Source organism: Corella eumyota, chromosome 1 (assembly GCF_963082875.1).
Source record: "Corella eumyota chromosome 1, kaCorEumy4.1, whole genome shotgun sequence".
Taxonomy (NCBI): Eukaryota; Metazoa; Chordata; class Ascidiacea; order Phlebobranchia; family Corellidae; genus Corella; species Corella eumyota.
Genome location: NC_137490.1, coordinates 318,759 through 335,640, shown reverse-complemented (window position 1 = coordinate 335,640; position 16,882 = coordinate 318,759). Strand labels below are relative to the sequence as shown.

The window sequence follows — 16,882 nt, the reverse complement described above, 5'->3', positions numbered from 1 at the left end:
TTTTATTTATATATCTTTATCCTCAGTGTGGGAAGGTTGAATGTGCGACTTAAACATAGAGTAACATCAGTTTCTCCGACCCAGTCTCGAAATGCCTGTGGCAGTTTGGGATATTATAGATTATAATTGCCCGATAATTATGCTGCTGATTAAGTGCTGGCTTAGCAGGAGTTTATACTGTTTATAGTGCCTTACTTAAGGGCGCTACAGCATGAGAGCAGTGAGGATTGAATTCGGGACTTCATGTAGTAAAGCCAAGTGTTTTTACCACTACATCACGCTGCCAGTTTTTATTACCCTTAATTTATTTGTGGCAGTTTACAAACGGATCAAACGAAGTTCCACCGATTTCCACAAAGCTATCATGTGCTTCCAACCTGATATCATTATACTCGGGGTTTACGGAAATTACGGATGTTATTGTGGATTCGCCGGATCAGGGAAGCCGATCGATGAAACGGATAAGTAAGTTTTGCGGATTTTGTAAGCTTGGCCTTCACTTCTGCTAAATTTTTTTTGGGGGTTTTGCCTTATCTCCTTAAGAGAATAGGTTTTTGATATTTTTATCGGGTTAGGGTGCAGTTTGGGACGTCTTATCCGTAAACGCCGGGCTCAAGGGCAAATAGTGTGGCGTTGGTGCGAATCGAACCCCATATAATTCGATGGATCGAAAAATAATAAAACTTTTGTTTGTGGTGAACTACTAAATTGTTGCGGGCAAATATTAGTTGAGAGTTGCGACCATATTACAACAATTAAAATTAAGGCTGTAGAATGAGCTATCGACTTGTAAAAATAAAAAGAATATTCACAATTAATAATATATCGCCGATTAATGTAAATTTAATATATATTTTAAATCTAAAACCAACCTAAACAAAATATTCAATAAAATAAATGTTAAACAAAACAATATAAAAAATTAGTTAATATCTTTATACTTGATTAGATAGTTTAAATAACAAATTAAAACAATATAAGCACTTACACAATATACAAAAATAACACAATTCGCCCGGTAACTAAATGTTATCGGCTGGATTTGAACCCATGGACTTTGAATTGTTAAATTTTGCCAATTTTTTTAAGGCAATAAATTGACTTTAAAAGTTGTTTGAACTTATAATGTTACTAGGAATTCCATTGTTAGTTCACAATGCGTAAAACAATGATGTTTCATCGCAGAACAATATTGACTTTTTGTTATCAAATATTTGGAGATGTCGTCGCTTATCCGTTTATGACGTCATCTTAAAACAACAAATCGACGTTCGAGCGCGTTTACTATAACTATGTTCATTGTTTGTTTAATCAAGTTACCATATTGTGATTGTGACGTCATTGTCACCTGTTACTGTTCTCTGAGGAAATACTAGAACAGTTACTTCGCTGTTGTTGACGTCACAATTAAAAACTAAAAAAAACACAACCCTATTATTACATTGAAATACCTTAAAACTAACCGTGCAAAAAAGCTTTTTTTATGACGTCATACTAACCCTATTATGACGTAGGTGTTGTGCACAACACGACGCTTGTTACATCGAAGCTGGTAAAGTGAAGAAGACGAAATGGGAAAGTTTCTTCTTGGTTGGAAGTCTTTACTTCCAGAGTTATCAGATGACGTGTGAGGCTGGAGAAGTGGTTTGTGGTACGTCATTATTACGTCACTATAGTGTTACTTTTACGATGACGTCATATTGTTAATAATGACGTCATAACAAGTATATTAACAACTTTTTACAGCCAAGAACTCGCCCTACAAAAGCAAGTTGTGCAATTGTGACAAACAAGCTGCCGAGTGCTTCCACCGCTCTAGCGCCACCTACCATCCACAACTTGTCGGCTTGGATGCCCGGAAATACTGTAAGTCGTGATCTGCTATTTTAAATCTGCTTTATTTGCTGTTTATTGCTATTTTGTCCGGTAATGTAGTGAACCGGTCAAGGCGTCAAACTACGAGCCGAAAGGTTTCGGGTTCGAGCCGCCCCAATGCTTTTCGGGTTCGAGCCGCCCCAATGCCACACTATTCGCCCTTGAGCGCAGCGTTTACGGATAGCTTAAACACGTCATAACAGCACACCCTTACCCGATAAAAATATCAAAAACCTATTCCTTTAAGGGGATTTAAAAAATATATATATATTTATTGGTATTTTAAAAATTTCAATTTCAAGTAAATATAAAACTTTTATGAAACCTGTTATTCTTTTTTTAAGGTACCCCAAATGCTGACTACACTGACCTCAACTTGACCTCGTTCGAGAATAGATGTAAGTACTTATGACGTCATTAATTGTGTAATAATCGTTTTGTTTAATATGTTAAATTTATATTTTATATTTTGCAGACAAACCCGTGAAAAAGATTGAAAACACTGATAATGACGTCATAATAGAAAATCAATATCATCAAATTAAAGTTCTCAACGTTAGTGACGTCACAATAAAAGAAGAAAATGTCGATTCTAAAAACGAGTTCGATGAGTTTGACATCACAATTAACGACGACCCTAATAGTGACGTCAACAGAAGTTACGAAGATGTCACAAAAGACGAAGGTGACGTCATCAGCAAGGACACTAAAAATATTGATATTAATGACGTCACAGAGAAAACAAACGACAAACCATCAAAATCGTTGACGTCAGCAATTGATTTATCGACTTTTACGTCATCCGTTACTAATGCGATTGTGACGTCATCACAGGCAACGACGACCACATCCCACGTCAAACGAAAAGTGACGTCATCAAAGAAAGGAAAAAGGGGGAGGAAAAGTCGTCGAAAGTCAAAGAAACAAAAAGAGGATAAAACTGATGACGTAACCTCAACTATCGAACCGTTGAAAACTCAATCTACGTTGGTTACCATGCCAACAAAAACTATGCAGACTCCCGCTAAGTCTACTTTTAATAAGGACACAAAAAGTAAAAACTCTACCTCGATTGAAAGTACAAATGATGCTACTCTGTCGCTTAAGATGGCTGAAAATGTGAAAATTAAATCTAAAAATGGCAGAAACTTGACAAAAAATGGTCAAAATTCGATAAAAAATGGTCGAAATTTGACGAAAAATGGCGGAAATTTGAAAAAAAATAAACAAAATTTACCTAGTGAAACTACACAAACTACCGTCTTAGAATCTGATAAAATTGAAAAAATATCAAACAAAGAACTGGACAGAAAAAAAGAAGACGAAGAAAAAATAAATGTTGAAAAAATAATCATTCCAAAAATAATTGTCGTTCCACATCACAGTCACCTATTATTAGGAAATAAAACTGGCAACCCTGAATCGAGGACAAACGAAATTAATAATGAACATAATGGTTCTGGTTTTGGAAATAAGCTGACATTAAACGCATTATTAATCACATTTTGGAGCTTTTTTATTGCACTTAATTTAGTTTAATTTATTCTATGCAAATATATCAAAATTCAAACGATATGAAAATAATATTTCGCAATTATTTCATCATTTAATTAATTTTTAAACCATCGTTCACGTGTAATTTATTTTGCAATTTTGTTCGTTAAATAAACTACGACTTCAGACATTTACCTAAGCTTTAGAATTAATAATATTTTTTTAGTAATACTGTTATACTACTTAATTTAGGAGTTAAATTGACAGCGTGGTGTAGTGGTAAGAACACTTGTTACACCACACATGAGGTCCTTGGTTCGATCCTTACTGCTCTTATACTGTAGCTCCCTTGAATAAGACGCTATAAATGGTGTAAACTTCTGCTGAGCCAGCAATTAATTAGCAGCATAATTATCGGGCAATTATAATTAATAATATCTAAAACTCCTAAAAGGCAACTTGAGACTGGGTAAGGGTAACTAATGATACTCTATGTTTAGGCCAACAAGGTTTCCTTCCCACATCGAGGATAAATAAATATAACTAAAAAATTGAGGATAACTTTTATTTCAATGTAAATGCAAACATACATTGGAAACCCTTTAAAATTGTTCTGAAACCGTGCGTAAAAATTCAGAAAATAAAAATAATGTCGCGCGTGTCATTTAATTCGTTTACCCCGAACAGTCCAAGCAAAGATCGCGGTCAAATCCAGGTTATTTTTGGGCCGATGTTCTCGGGAAAATCGACCGAATTATTACGGCGAATTCGACGATATGGAATCGCTAAACGGGAATGTTTGGTGATTAAATATTCTAAAGACGATCGTTTTAGTGAAGATTGTATTGCCACCCATGACAAGCAACTTATGTCTGCTGAAAAAACAACAAAACTCTTCGATCTCAAATGCTTAGATAAATATTCTGTCATTGGGGTCGACGAAGGTCAATTTTTTCCTGATGTTGTTGAGTTTTCCGAAGAAATGGCGAACCTGGGTAAAACTGTGATCGTCGCCGCGCTTGATGGCACTTTTGAGCGAAAAGCGTTCGGGCGTATCCTTGAGTTGGTCGCAATTGCCGAAAGTGTTGTCAAATTAAATGCAGTTTGTAATAATTGTTTCCGTGAAGCTGCGTACTCAAAACGAATCGGGAACGAAACCGAAGTTGAGGTGATCGGAGGTTCCGATAAATATATGGCGATGTGTCGGCAGTGTTTCCAAATATCTCCTAAAAAAGTGTAAAAAATATTTAAACGACTGTTGATGTTACTTTGTCGCCTAAGATAGCTGAAAATGTGGAATTTAAATCTAAAAACGGCAGAAATGTGACCCATCGTTCGTTCACGTTTAATTTATTTTGCAATTTGTTTCGTTAAATAAACTACGGCTTCAGACATTTACTCATAATTTTAAATTAATAATAATGGTTTAGTAATACTAGTATACTACTTTATTTATGAGTTTCATTGGCAGCATGGTGTAGTGATCAGGATATTTGTTCCATTACATGAGGTCCTGAGTTCAATCCCCACTGATGCCATGCTGTAGGGCCCTTAAGTAAGGACACTACAAACAATATAAACTCCTCCCAAACCAACACTTAATTAGCAGCATGATTATCGGGTAATTATATTTATTAATATCCCAAACTGCAAAAAGCAATTTAAGCAAATGATTTTTTATGTTTAAGCTGTGAAGTTGACCTTTCTACATCGAAAATAAATAAATATAACAAAAAATTGAGGATAAATTTTATTTAAATATAAATGCAAACATACATTGAAAACTCTTTAAAGTTGTTCTGAAACCCTGCGTAAAATTTAGAAAATTAAAAATGTCGTGCGTGTCATTTAATTCGTTTACCCCGAACGGTCCAAGCAAAGATCGCGGTCAAATCCAGGTTATTTTTGGCCCGATGTTCTCGGGAAAATCGACCGAATTATTACGTCGAATCCGAAGATATAGAATCGCTAAACGGGAATGTTTGGTGATTAAATATTCCAAAGACGATCGTTTCAGTGAAAATTGTATGGCGACCCATGACAAGCAACTAATATCTGCTGTAAAAACAACAAAACTCTATGACCTTAAATGCTTAGATAAATATTCCGTCATTGGGGTCGACGAAGGTCAATTTTTTCCTGATGTTGTTGAGTTTTCCGAAGAAATGGCGAACCTGGGTAAAACTGTGATCGTCGCCGCGCTTGATGGCACTTTTGAGCAAAAAGCGTTCGGGCGTATCCTCGAGTTGGTCGCAATTGCCGAAAGTGTTGTCAAATTAAATGCTGTTTGTAATAACTGTTTCCGTGAAGCTGCGTACACAAAACGAATCGGTAACGAAACCGAAGTTGAGGTGATCGGGGGTTCCAATAAATATATGGCGATGTGTCGGCAGTGTTTCCAAATATCTTCTAAAAAAGTCGGTTCAAAATATTAAAACAAAAGGTAAAAATATTTAAACGACTGTTGATGTTACTTTGTCGCCTAAGATAGCTGAAAATGTGGAATTTAAATCTAAAAACGGCAGAAATGTGACCAAAAATGGTCGAAATTCGATAAAAAATGACGAGAATTTAACAATTGGTAGCGAAACTACACAAACTACCGTTTTAGAATCTGATGAGAGTGAAAAATCGTTAGACAAAGAACTGGACAGAAAAAAAGAAGACGAAGAAAAAATAAACGTTGAAAAAATAATCATTCCAAAAATAATTGTCGTTCCACATCACAGTCACCTATTATTAGGGAATAAAACTGGCAACCCTGAATCAAGGATAAACGAAATTAAACAAAATCATAATGGTTCTGGTTTTGGAAATAAGCTGACATTAAACGCATTATTAATCACATTTTGGAGCTTTTTTATTGCACTTAATTTAGTTTAATTTATTCTATGCAAATATATCAGAATTCAATCGTTGTGAAAATATTATTTCGCAATTATTTCATCATTTAATTAATTTTTAAACCATCGTTCACGTGTAATTTATTTTGCAATTTTGTTCGTTAAATAAACTACGACTTCAGACATTTACCTAAGCTTTAGAATTAATAATATTTTTTTAGTAATACTGTTATACTACTTAATTTAGGAGTTAAATTGACAGCGTGGTGTAGTGGTAAGAACACTTGTTACACCACACATGAGGTCCTTGGTTCGATCCTTACTGCTCTTATACTGTAGCTCCCTTGAATAAGACGCTAAAAATGGTGTAAACTTCTGCTGAGCCAGCACTTAATCAGCAGCGTAATTATTCGGCAATTATAATCTATAATATCCAAAACTGTCACAGGCAACTCGAGACTGGGTCGGAGTAACCGATGTTACTCTATGTTTAAGTCACACGTTCGACTTTTCCACATCGAGGATAAAGATATATACAAAAAAAAGGTAGTGTCGTTAAGTTAGGCGCTGTAAACACCCATTCATGGCAACACTAATTAGCAAACTAATTATCGGGCAATTATAATTATTAATATCCAAAATTGCTAAAGTCAACTAAAGACAGGGTTGGGGTAACTAATGTTACTCTATACTTTAAAGCTGTGAAGTCGACTTTTTCACATTAAGAATAAATAAATATAGAAAAAAAATTGAGGATAACTTTTAAATGTAAATGCAAACATACATTGGAAACTCTTTAAAGTTGTTCTGAAACCCTGCGTAAAATTTAGAAAATAAAGTGGCGCAAAAATTTATGAAGGTTGTTAAGAAAAAGAAAAAAGGTTTTAAAAAAAATTTGGCGGCAAAAATAAAAATAAAAACATAAATGAGCGCGCTTTTCACGATCACCAATTCTCAAACGCATTTTATTTGCGATCGCTTCACCGTTCTAAGAACAGTTTTAAACCTTTTCACTTCAAAAAGAAACTCAAAAATGTCGTGCATGTCATTTAATTCGTTTACCCCGAACAGTCCAAGCAAAGATCGCGGTCAAATCCAGGTTATTTTTGGCCCGATGTTCTCGGGAAAATCGACCGAATTATTACGTCGAATCCGAAGATATAGAATCGCTAAACGGGAATGTTTGGTGATTAAATATTCCAAAGACGATCGTTTCAGTGAAGATTGTATGGCGACCCATGACAAACAACTAATATCTGCTGTAAAAACAACAAAACTCTATGACCTCAAATGCTTAGATAAATATTCCGTCATTGGGGTCGACGAAGGTCAATTTTTTCCTGATGTTGTTGAGTTTTCCGAAGAAATGGCGAACCTGGGTAAAACTGTGATCGTCGCCGCACTTGACGGCACTTTTGAGCGAAAAGCGTTCGGGCGTATCCTTGAGTTAGTCCCAATTGCTGAAAGTGTTGTCAAATTAAACGCTGTTTGTAATAATTGTTTCCGTGAAGCTGCGTACACAAAACGAATCGGGACTGAAACCGAAGTTGAGGTGATCGGGGGTTCCGATAAATATATGGCAATGTGCCGGCAGTGTTTCCAAATATCTCCTAAAAAAGTCGGTTCAAAATCGACTCCAAATATTGTTCGTTCCCCCCTCTCAAATATTGGAAATCAAGAAAATATTGTACTCAAAAACCATAATGTGACACGAAAAGTTTTCTAATTTTGCATGAATTCGTTTTTTCTGTGATTTTAATAAACTTGTATTCTTCATTTTTATATTTCCAGTGGTTTTAAATTTTTTAAACTTAACATCAACATTCTTTCTACTGTATATAACTAAATTATTTTAGTTAGGTTAAATTTTAGATTACTTTCTTACCTCCAATACTGATTTAATTTTATTCAATTTGTAATTTCCACTGAAAACTTTAAATGTTTATAATAAATAAATCGTGATCTTTTGTTAACTTCTTTGTTCCACAACAAATAAAGCAATAGGTTAGATTTTAATATGAAATTACTTAAATTTATTTTAGTTTATTTTTCTTTTTTTAGAAATTAAAATAAATTAAAAATGACAAATATTCGTAAACTTTCAATTTATGAGCCTGAACCATGTGAAACTATTATGACATCACAACAAGAAACTCCTCACAATCCAATCATTGGTGATTCAGTTATGAGCCTTGTCTCGGAGACAAAAGAACATTACCGAAACCTGATTAAGAGTTATAACAACTTTAAGACCTATTCAATTTCTACTGAAGGAAAAATTAAATATGGAGTAATGGGGACCGGGCTTTTAAGTGGATTTTATTTAAGATATCGATCGAAGTCAAAAAGTGTTTTATTCCCGGTTGGAATGTTGACAGTCACTGCTGCAGCATGTTACCCTCACTTTGCTTACAAGAGTGCAACAAATGTAGTGACTAATACATGGCATGGGTCGGTGTCGGTGTTTAATGGCACAAAGAAAGCTTATGGTTACATTGCTTCACGATTGGATCATAAAGAAAAACCTAAAGAAGAAGCAGAAAAGGTAGAAAATATTGTTTTTTCAAAACTGTGACGTTTAATTTGTTTTAAGGAAATATTTTTACTTAATGTGACCACTACACCACGCTGCCTTCACAACCTAAAACATAAAGTAACATCAATAACCCCAACCCAGTTTCGAGTTTGTATATATCTTTATCCTTGATGTGGGAAGATCGAATGCGCGACCTAAACATAAAGTAACATCAATAACCCCAACCCAGTTTCGAGTTTGTGTATATCTTTATCCTTGATGTGGAAAGATCGAATGCGCGACTTAAACATAGAGTAACATCAGTTACCCCAACCCAGTTTCGAGTTTGTATATATCTTTATCCTTGATGTGGGAAGATCGAATGCGCGACTTAAACATAAAGTAACATCAGTTACTCCGACCCAGTCTTGAGTTGAATTTGGCAGTGTAGGATATTATTGATTATAATTTTCCGATAATTAGCCCGCTGATAAGTGTTGACATGAAGGTGTGTTTATAGAGTAACATTTGTTACACCAATACAGTCTAAAGTTGCCTAAGGCATTTTGATATTTTATTGATTATAATTTCTGCAGCATAGAAGCAATGGTGTTCGAACCCAGAACATCCTATAGTGAATCTAAATGTTTTAACTACTACACCATGCCACAAATATTAAAGTTTTATTTATTGGTTTTGTGATTTTGCAGACTTATGTTTTGGGTGAAAGTGGAAATCTAGAGGTCATTGAACATCCAACATCAAAGGTTGATGACCCTAAGGAGGTCACAAAGGTTGATGACCTCGAGAAACCTGAGGTCACGGTTCTTAAATTTCTTCCAGACAATAAAAAAGTTGAAACGGAAGATTTGGGAAAAGATTTTGGGCAAGGAAAAAAAGAGGATAAAGAGCTTTACACAACAAGATAAAAATACTCGGGCAACATTTTTACCAACTTTTTTTGCAACAAACTCTTTATATTTATGTTGTTTTTGTTTTAAATTAAGAAATTTGAGTGTTATATGAATGTAGTAAGCGATAATATAATCAAAAACATGCGAAAACTTAGCCTATGTTTATGTTAAAACTGGCTTGTTTTGTTAACTTTGTTTAGGTGAACAAATAAGATAAAACTTTGTTGTTATTAATTTATTTTATTGTAAATATTAATAAATTATAATTTTAAAATCAAATAAATAAGTTTAAAGCTATAACAATCAGGATTTTTCGATTGTTTAATTAAAGACTTTTTAAAAGCAGAATTAATTAAATAAATTAGATTTTATTTTCTAAAATACTTTTATCCCGGACAAATTTCATGTATTTTTAAAGTAGTTTACAAAAAAGTGTTTTACAGTAAGTTTTGTCTTAACAATCATAAATATTTATTTGTTAAAGAATTTTAAAACGTTAGTTTTGTGTAGTTATTAAAAAAAGTAGCCTTGTGTTATAAAATATTAAACCAAAAATGTTATTTTATTGTAACTTTGAGGATAAACTTAAAAATATTAAAAAGCTGTTTTCACGTTGTCAGAAGTCGAGCACAACTCTTGTTGATTAGTAGAATGTTTAAAAGAAACGTGGATTTGGATTTCGATGATGTCTGATTGTCGTCGATTCGATTTAGATTAAGACTATAGTTTTACAATTTGTTGAATGTTTTTAAACTAAATTTATTTTGCAGAATATTTTTAAATAAATAAACAAATTTTTATTAATAAATACAACGATAAAACCGCGCTAAACTTTCGAAAATCAGAAAATGAGTTTTATTTTTGATTTCATATCCATAGCATTACGAAGTGCAGAAAAAATATCAGTCCTTGTGTAATTTATATTTTTTATTTAACTATTTTTGTTATTTATTTTCTTACTGTGTTTAAATTAATAGATTTGTAATTTAAATTAAAAAATTTTAAAATTTTGTTAAAAATTAATGAGCATGGATTATAGTTGGAGTGAGGCTTGTGACACATTACGTGACCTTAGAGATAAGGCAACACGAGACAGCGAACGCATCGTTGAACTCGGGGAGAAATTAGTGACTGTTTATCCTCACAAAGTTACGAACGAGCTCTGGTTGATCTGTGAGCAGGTTTTTATCGCTTCACTAGATGTTTGTCGATTTGATCTTGCAGATATTTGTCTGGAATTACTCGAGGACAAATTTCCGAAAAGTTTACGCGTCCGAAAACTTTCTGCAATGAAATTAGAAGCTGCAGGTGACTTCAGGTCAGCACTGGATGCTTATGATGCAATAATCAAAGAAGATAACACCAACGCTGCTGTCTATAAACGTCGAATTGCGCTTTTTAAATCTGTCGGAAAAGTTGAAGAAGCGATTAAATATTTATCGGAATATTTAGAGTCTTTTATGGCTGATGAGGAAGCGTGGATGGAACTCGCAGATCTTTATGTCCAGAAGATGGATTACAACAAAGCAGCATTTTGTGTGGAGGAGTTGATCTTATCGAATTCCTTCAATCATTTGTATTATCAACGTTATGCTGAGATCAAATACACGCAGGGAGGGAAGGAGAATCAAGAAATTGCTCGCCAATACTTTGCACAAGCTGTTTCACTCAGTAGTAACACAAATATTAGAGCTTTGTATGGTTTATTACTTGCTTCTGGAAGTTTAAATGGGACCAAACAATCAAGTAAAGAAATAAGTCATAAGCAGTACGCAAAATGGGCCGGAAAAATGATTTCGGCAAAATATAAGAATATCTGGAACAATTTTGGCAACGCTGATAGGCTGACACCTAGTGGTGATATTCCACAATTAACGGCAAGTGTCGAGCAATTATTACAACAACTCAAACTTGAAGATGCGACAATGTAAAAAAATTTCAAAAAAACTTTTTTTTTGAGTTTTGAAGATGTGCAATTATTATATATGTTGGTACATTATATAGATAAAATAGAAATGTAATTGAAGTTATGACATTTAAGTTGTTGTTTTAATTTAAAACATTTAATATTCTTTAACTGCACTAGTGTTCTAGAATCCAAAAAAGAATTTATTTTTTTGTTACAAATCGAATTAAAATTAATTTAAAAATAATTGTAAATTGATATTTTAAATAGCAGTATCTTTCTTTGTGTTTTGACTAGCCAATATTTATTATCGTTTAGAAATGAGTTTAAAAAATGTTTTATTCATTATTTGATTTAATATTTAAAAGTGAATTGTAATTACAATTTGTTGTTAAATTTATTTTTATTTTGTTCACCAGGTTTTAAAATAATTTTGATTTAAAAATTTTTATTTTGAGTGTTTCCAATTAATTATTGGAATTGTATTTTTGTGGGAATAAATTGACAACCCTTTGACTTTAAGTGACCTTTTGACTTTGAAATGGCCGATGAGGACGAAGACTCGTGGCTTTATGGAGGTGAGATTTATTTTGGAACTGAGATTTAACAAAAATTTTTTATTTTTTTAACGAAATTAAAATTTCTATTGTTTTTTTTAATCTAAATATTTATTTTTTTTTTAGATGTTAAAAAAGAAGTAGAAGAAATACCTGAAAAGTAAAAATTTATTTCTGTGGATTTTGTTCGACAATTTTAATTAATTAGTGATTAATTAGCGACAAACTATATTTTTTTATATTTTAACAGACCTCCAATTATTAAAAGTGAAATTATTGAAGAAATTGAAGAAAAACCTCAAGAAAAGGAAATTAACGGTAAAATATATTTGTTAAAATCTTAAAAACTAATTTAAAAAAATTTTTTGTTTCCTTCAGGAACAGAAACTGAAGACACGACAACTGATAAACTGAAAGAAGAGGACAATGCAACTAACAATGAGGAGAACAATGACACAAACAATGAGGACAACAATGGGGATAACAATGACAATAATGAGACAAACAATGAAAAGAACAATGAGGAGGACAGTGATGATTCTGACGATGATGTTCAGGTTTTAAATTTTAATTTATTTGGATGTATTTTTTTAAAAAAACAATTGGTTTCACTACATGAAATCCTAAGTTCGATCCTCACTGCTTTCAAGCTGCATGGTGTAGTGGTAAGAACACTTGCGACACCACACATGAGGTCGTGGGTGTAACCCCCACTGATCTCATGCTGTAGCGTCCTTGAGTAAGGCGCTATAAACGGTGCGAACTCCTGCTAAGCCAGCACTTAATCAGCAGCATAAATATCGGGCAATTACAATCTATAATATCCCAAACTGTCAAAGGAAACTGGAGACTGGGTCGGGGTGACAAATGTTACTTTATGTTCAGGTCATAGAGTTGACCTTTTTACAAGTTGACCTTTTTACAAAAAAAAAGAACTTATTTTATTTATATATGGTTTATAATTGCAACCAGTAGTCAGTTAATTTAGTTTTTTATTCTTTTTTTTTTTAAAACTTTGTTGTTTTTTGACCCTTAAACTTACCCTCCTCTATTTTTACCCTCCAGGTGACGATCGGACAGATAACCACTGGAGCAGAACCAACATCACCCGGGTTCCAGTTGGGTCGAAGTTTTTACCGCAACCCCGTTCAGGTTGTTGGGGCTCCAAAAACTGCAGTAACTAAGGGGCTAGATATTGCAGCCCCTGGCAACATTAACGGTTCACCAGTTATTGACGTCGCGCTTGAAAGCTTGGAGGATAAACCTTGGAGAAAACCAGGTTTTATAAAGATTTAATTTTAATTGCTAATTAATTTGTTAATTGTGGAATTAAAGTTTTTTTTTTTTTTTTTTAAATAAAACTAAAACATTACTAACCATTTTAATTTTTCCTTTGTAAAACCCAATAAAAACATAACCTAATTAAAAAAAAATTTGTAAAACTTTACAATTTTATTTCTTATCAGGAGCTGATATCTCTGATTACTTTAACTATGGTTTCAACGAGTTAACGTGGAAGTTTTATTGCGACAAACAACGAAGATTAAGAAGTGGATTGGATGCTCCCACGACAATAAGTCTCCCTTCACCTGTACAGAATGTAAGTTAAACTAAGTTTTTTGTTTTTATTTATTTATTCTTGATGTAAACAGTTGACCTCATGACCTAAACATACAGTCACAACTGTTACTCCGATCCAGTCTCGAGTTGACTTTGGCAGTTTGGGATATTATAGATTATAATTTCCCTTAAAATTATGCTGCTTATTAGGTGTTGGCTCAGCAAGAGTTCATAACGTTTATAGCACCTTATTTAAGGGCACCAAAGCATAAGAGCAGTGGGGATCAAACTCAGAACCTCAGTAGTAAAGCCAAGTGTTCTGACCACTACACCATGTTGTCAGTTTAATTGGGCATTTTTATTTAAATTTATTTGTTCACATTTTTATATCTTGTCGGAATAATTTTCAACTTTGTAAAAATTTTAAATATTTTTAAGAAAACACAAACAGTTTTAAACTCAATCCTGGGCAAATATGAACAACCGACCACAAAGTTTGAAACGACCGTTCGTTCGATCTCCACGCTTCAGTTTTCTCGGAGAAACGAGAACGGGATCTTAGGGAGCCCTCCGCTGGTTGTGTCGACCCCGATCCCACAAATACCTACCGCTGGGGCGCAGCAGAATTCGTAAGCTTTGTTTTTCAATTTGTTGGTTGATTTGATTTGTGGGATTTAAATCTGTAATATAAATGAAGTTTTGATTAATTTTTTTTGAATACAAAACCCATGAATCATAATGTAGTGGTTACCACAGTTAATATTCCCACATAAGGTCTAAGGTTTGATCCTCACTGCCTTCATGCTACTTTTAAGTAAGGCGCTATAAACAGTATAAACTCCTGCTGAGCCAGCACTTAATCAGCAGCTTAATTATTGGGCAATTATAATCTCTATAATATCTCAAACTTTTAAAGTCAACTTAAGACTGGGTCAGGGTAACAAATGTTACCCAATATTGTGGTTATGAAGTCGACCTGCCCTTAATGAGGATAATTAATTCCAAAAGATGTTGTAATTAAATACATTTAATTAGTCAAAACTCTACTTTTTTTAAATTAAACCTTTTACGACAAACAATAACTTAAAACTTTTTTTCAGAACCCCTCTTTACTCGCTCCCCCCACCCTCTAGTGTTGGAAGTGTTGTGGGACGGCCCCATATCCCCATTCAGTTTGACCCCACAAAACCCCCTCCCAATATCATGGGTGAGTTTTATTTAAAAATGAAAAAAAGGATTAAGTTAAATACTTTAAAAAAAAAACACTTTGTTAAGTTCTGTAAAGATAAAATATTTTATTTTTTTTGTTGTTAAACTTTTTAATATTTTAAATGTTTTTTAGGATTGCCACCTATGGGATTTCCCCCACCAGGTAATTATACTAATTAATTAATTAATTAAACTAAAATACATAATTAAATTCTTGTTATCTTTTCCATCTCAAGGAACGACAATTCTTCCACTCCAACCTCCTGGAACCGAATTTGTTTCCATCCCCCAAGCAGGGAGACCCCCTTTCCTTCAACCCCCTTTTAATAATATTCCACCCATGTTTGAGGAACAAGAAAATAAAAGGTGGAAAAAAAAATTAAAAATAAAATTTTTTGATAAATTTTTTCACATTTAAAAAATATTTCTCTTTTTTTAGACAATCAGAGGAGAGAAGTGAAGAAGAAGGTAGATACCATGACCGCAGCAGAAGAGACAGGAGGGATTATGACCGAGATTATGACCGTGACCGCTACTCAAGTCGGAGGTCAGACTATAGAGAAAGGTACAACTGCTGCTCCGGGAAAAAAAAATATATAAAAATTCTACAAATTACATTTTTTTTTTATTTAAAATTTTTTTTTTCAGGAGTAGGGATCGTGACCGCGATAGAGGTCGTGATCGAGACAGGGATCGTGACCGAGATAGGGATGGAAGGTCACGGAGGAGGGAAGAAAGTCCGTCTCGACACAAAGCTACAAGAAGGTAAAAAATTAAAAAAAATTATTTTATAATACGGTTCTAAGCTGCAACATGCAAACAATAAGAATCAAACCAAGAACTTTGGTCGACTGTTCATGTTATTTTAACATCTCTTTAAGGTTATAGGGGTTTGTATTTTAATTAGCAACAGTGTGCTTTTGTAAGATGTTTGAGCCAAGTCCTAATGCTGGGCTCAAGGGTGGCTTTTGTGTGACTTAAACCCAAAACTTTTTGACTCAGAATCTGATACCATAACCGGTATATCAAACTATCTGTGGTCAAGATATTTTGAGATGTGCAGCAGTGGGAACCAAACCCTGGACCCTTAAGTGTCTTAAATTCAATTTTTTAACTTTTGTAGAAAATATGAAGATGAGGACAAACATAAACACAAGAAAGCAAAGAAACACAAACGGGGGAGCAAGGACAAAGAAATTGACAACTCACAAGAGGGCGATATAATCGAGGATAAAGCATGACTGGAATATTCTGCCACCATGTGATTAATAAACTGAACAGGGTTTCCATATTAGTGTTTCCCTTAAATTACTGCCAATTGTTGTGCGAAAAATATAATTTTTATAAAAAAAGCTATCTAACCTGTTTGTAGATAGTACTTTGAAAATAAAATTGGTTCATTATTAAGTTGTGGTTATGTATTAGCAAGGTTAACTATTTTTTCTGTATATAGTTATCCTTCATATAAGAAGGTCGACTTTGTAGCTTAAACATAGAGAAACATTTGTTACCCCAACCCAGTGTTGAGTCGACTTTGGTAGTTGATAATATTATTGATTTTAATTTCCCGATAATTAAGCTGCTGATTGTTTTTTAAATAAATTACGTTTCTGCAAATGTATAAGTCGGAAAAAAAAATAAATCATGCGACTTTCTAAGTTACATTTTAGTACTAGTGGATAGCCCGCCCGACGGATGGGATTTTATTTGTTGTGTTATAGATACAACTCTGGTTGCCTAAAAATGAGGAAATAATAAATAAAGGAACGAAAAATAACGTAACAAAAAAGGGAAAGTGTGGAATCTTAAATAATAACGCGAAAAATAGTATTGACTGTTTATTTGGGGTTGGTGAAAATGCTCTCTAATTCCTAAAGTATTATTATGCTAAATACAAAAAAACAGACAATAAAATTGTCTTGTTTCATATTTTTAATATTCCGCTTTTTTTTTATCTTACTTTAATTTCCGGTTCCTTTATTTTCCATTCCTCGGCATTCTCGTAACAG

The 16,882-nt window shown here is 33.4% G+C and overlaps 4 protein-coding genes and 2 pseudogenes across 4 annotated transcripts; all 6 read left to right on the top strand.

The window, feature by feature from the left end:
* The first annotated feature begins 4,006 nt into the window (after positions 1-4,006).
* LOC145752057 (thymidine kinase, cytosolic-like) lies at positions 4,007-4,753 on the top strand. The gene has a single exon (XM_082568255.1). It carries the CDS (start codon positions 4,019-4,021, stop codon positions 4,607-4,609), a length of 591 nt encoding a protein of 196 aa, XP_082424381.1. The 5' UTR covers positions 4,007-4,018; the 3' UTR covers positions 4,610-4,753.
* Positions 4,754-5,201: 448 nt separating this feature from the next.
* Positions 5,202-5,804, top strand: LOC145763770 (thymidine kinase, cytosolic pseudogene; annotated as a pseudogene).
* A 1,246-nt stretch (positions 5,805-7,050) lies between these two features.
* On the top strand, positions 7,051-8,191 carry LOC145745980 (thymidine kinase, cytosolic pseudogene; annotated as a pseudogene).
* An 86-nt stretch (positions 8,192-8,277) lies between these two features.
* On the top strand, positions 8,278-9,841 carry LOC145745992 (uncharacterized). Its single transcript, XM_082564173.1, has 2 exons — positions 8,278-8,757; positions 9,438-9,841. The coding sequence occupies exons 1-2, from the start codon at positions 8,293-8,295 to the stop codon at positions 9,654-9,656; spliced, it is 684 nt and encodes a 227-aa protein (XP_082420299.1). The 5' UTR covers positions 8,278-8,292; the 3' UTR covers positions 9,657-9,841.
* A 781-nt stretch (positions 9,842-10,622) lies between these two features.
* LOC145764015 (ER membrane protein complex subunit 2-like) lies at positions 10,623-11,960 on the top strand. Its single transcript, XM_082575577.1, has one exon. It carries the CDS (start codon positions 10,664-10,666, stop codon positions 11,570-11,572), a length of 909 nt encoding a protein of 302 aa, XP_082431703.1. The 5' UTR covers positions 10,623-10,663; the 3' UTR covers positions 11,573-11,960.
* Positions 11,961-11,970: 10 nt separating this feature from the next.
* Positions 11,971-16,250, top strand: LOC145764013 (uncharacterized). Its single transcript, XM_082575575.1, has 13 exons — positions 11,971-12,125; positions 12,231-12,264; positions 12,355-12,422; positions 12,483-12,661; positions 13,170-13,383; positions 13,571-13,704; positions 14,103-14,293; positions 14,765-14,871; positions 15,007-15,036; positions 15,110-15,239; positions 15,313-15,438; positions 15,522-15,638; positions 15,997-16,250. Exons 1-13 carry the CDS (start codon positions 12,089-12,091, stop codon positions 16,112-16,114), a joined length of 1,485 nt encoding a protein of 494 aa, XP_082431701.1. The 5' UTR covers positions 11,971-12,088; the 3' UTR covers positions 16,115-16,250.
* The last annotated feature ends 632 nt before the right edge of the window (positions 16,251-16,882 follow it).

Bases quoted from the DNA above. Each gene is read 5' to 3' on its own strand.
- LOC145752057 (XM_082568255.1), top strand. From the start codon at position 4,019: ATGTCGCGCGTGTCATTTAATTCGTTTACCCCGAACAGTCCAAGCAAA.
- LOC145745992 (XM_082564173.1), top strand. From the start codon at position 8,293: ATGACAAATATTCGTAAACTTTCAATTTATGAGCCTGAACCATGTGAA. The intron at 8,758-9,437 runs GTAGAAAATATT...GTGATTTTGCAG, and splicing joins CTAAAGAAGAAGCAGAAAAG to ACTTATGTTTTGGGTGAAAG.
- LOC145764015 (XM_082575577.1), top strand. From the start codon at position 10,664: ATGAGCATGGATTATAGTTGGAGTGAGGCTTGTGACACATTACGTGAC.
- LOC145764013 (XM_082575575.1), top strand. From the start codon at position 12,089: ATGGCCGATGAGGACGAAGACTCGTGGCTTTATGGAG. The intron at 12,423-12,482 runs GTAAAATATATT...TGTTTCCTTCAG, and splicing joins TCAAGAAAAGGAAATTAACG to GAACAGAAACTGAAGACACG. The intron at 14,294-14,764 runs GTAAGCTTTGTT...ACTTTTTTTCAG, and splicing joins GCTGGGGCGCAGCAGAATTC to AACCCCTCTTTACTCGCTCC.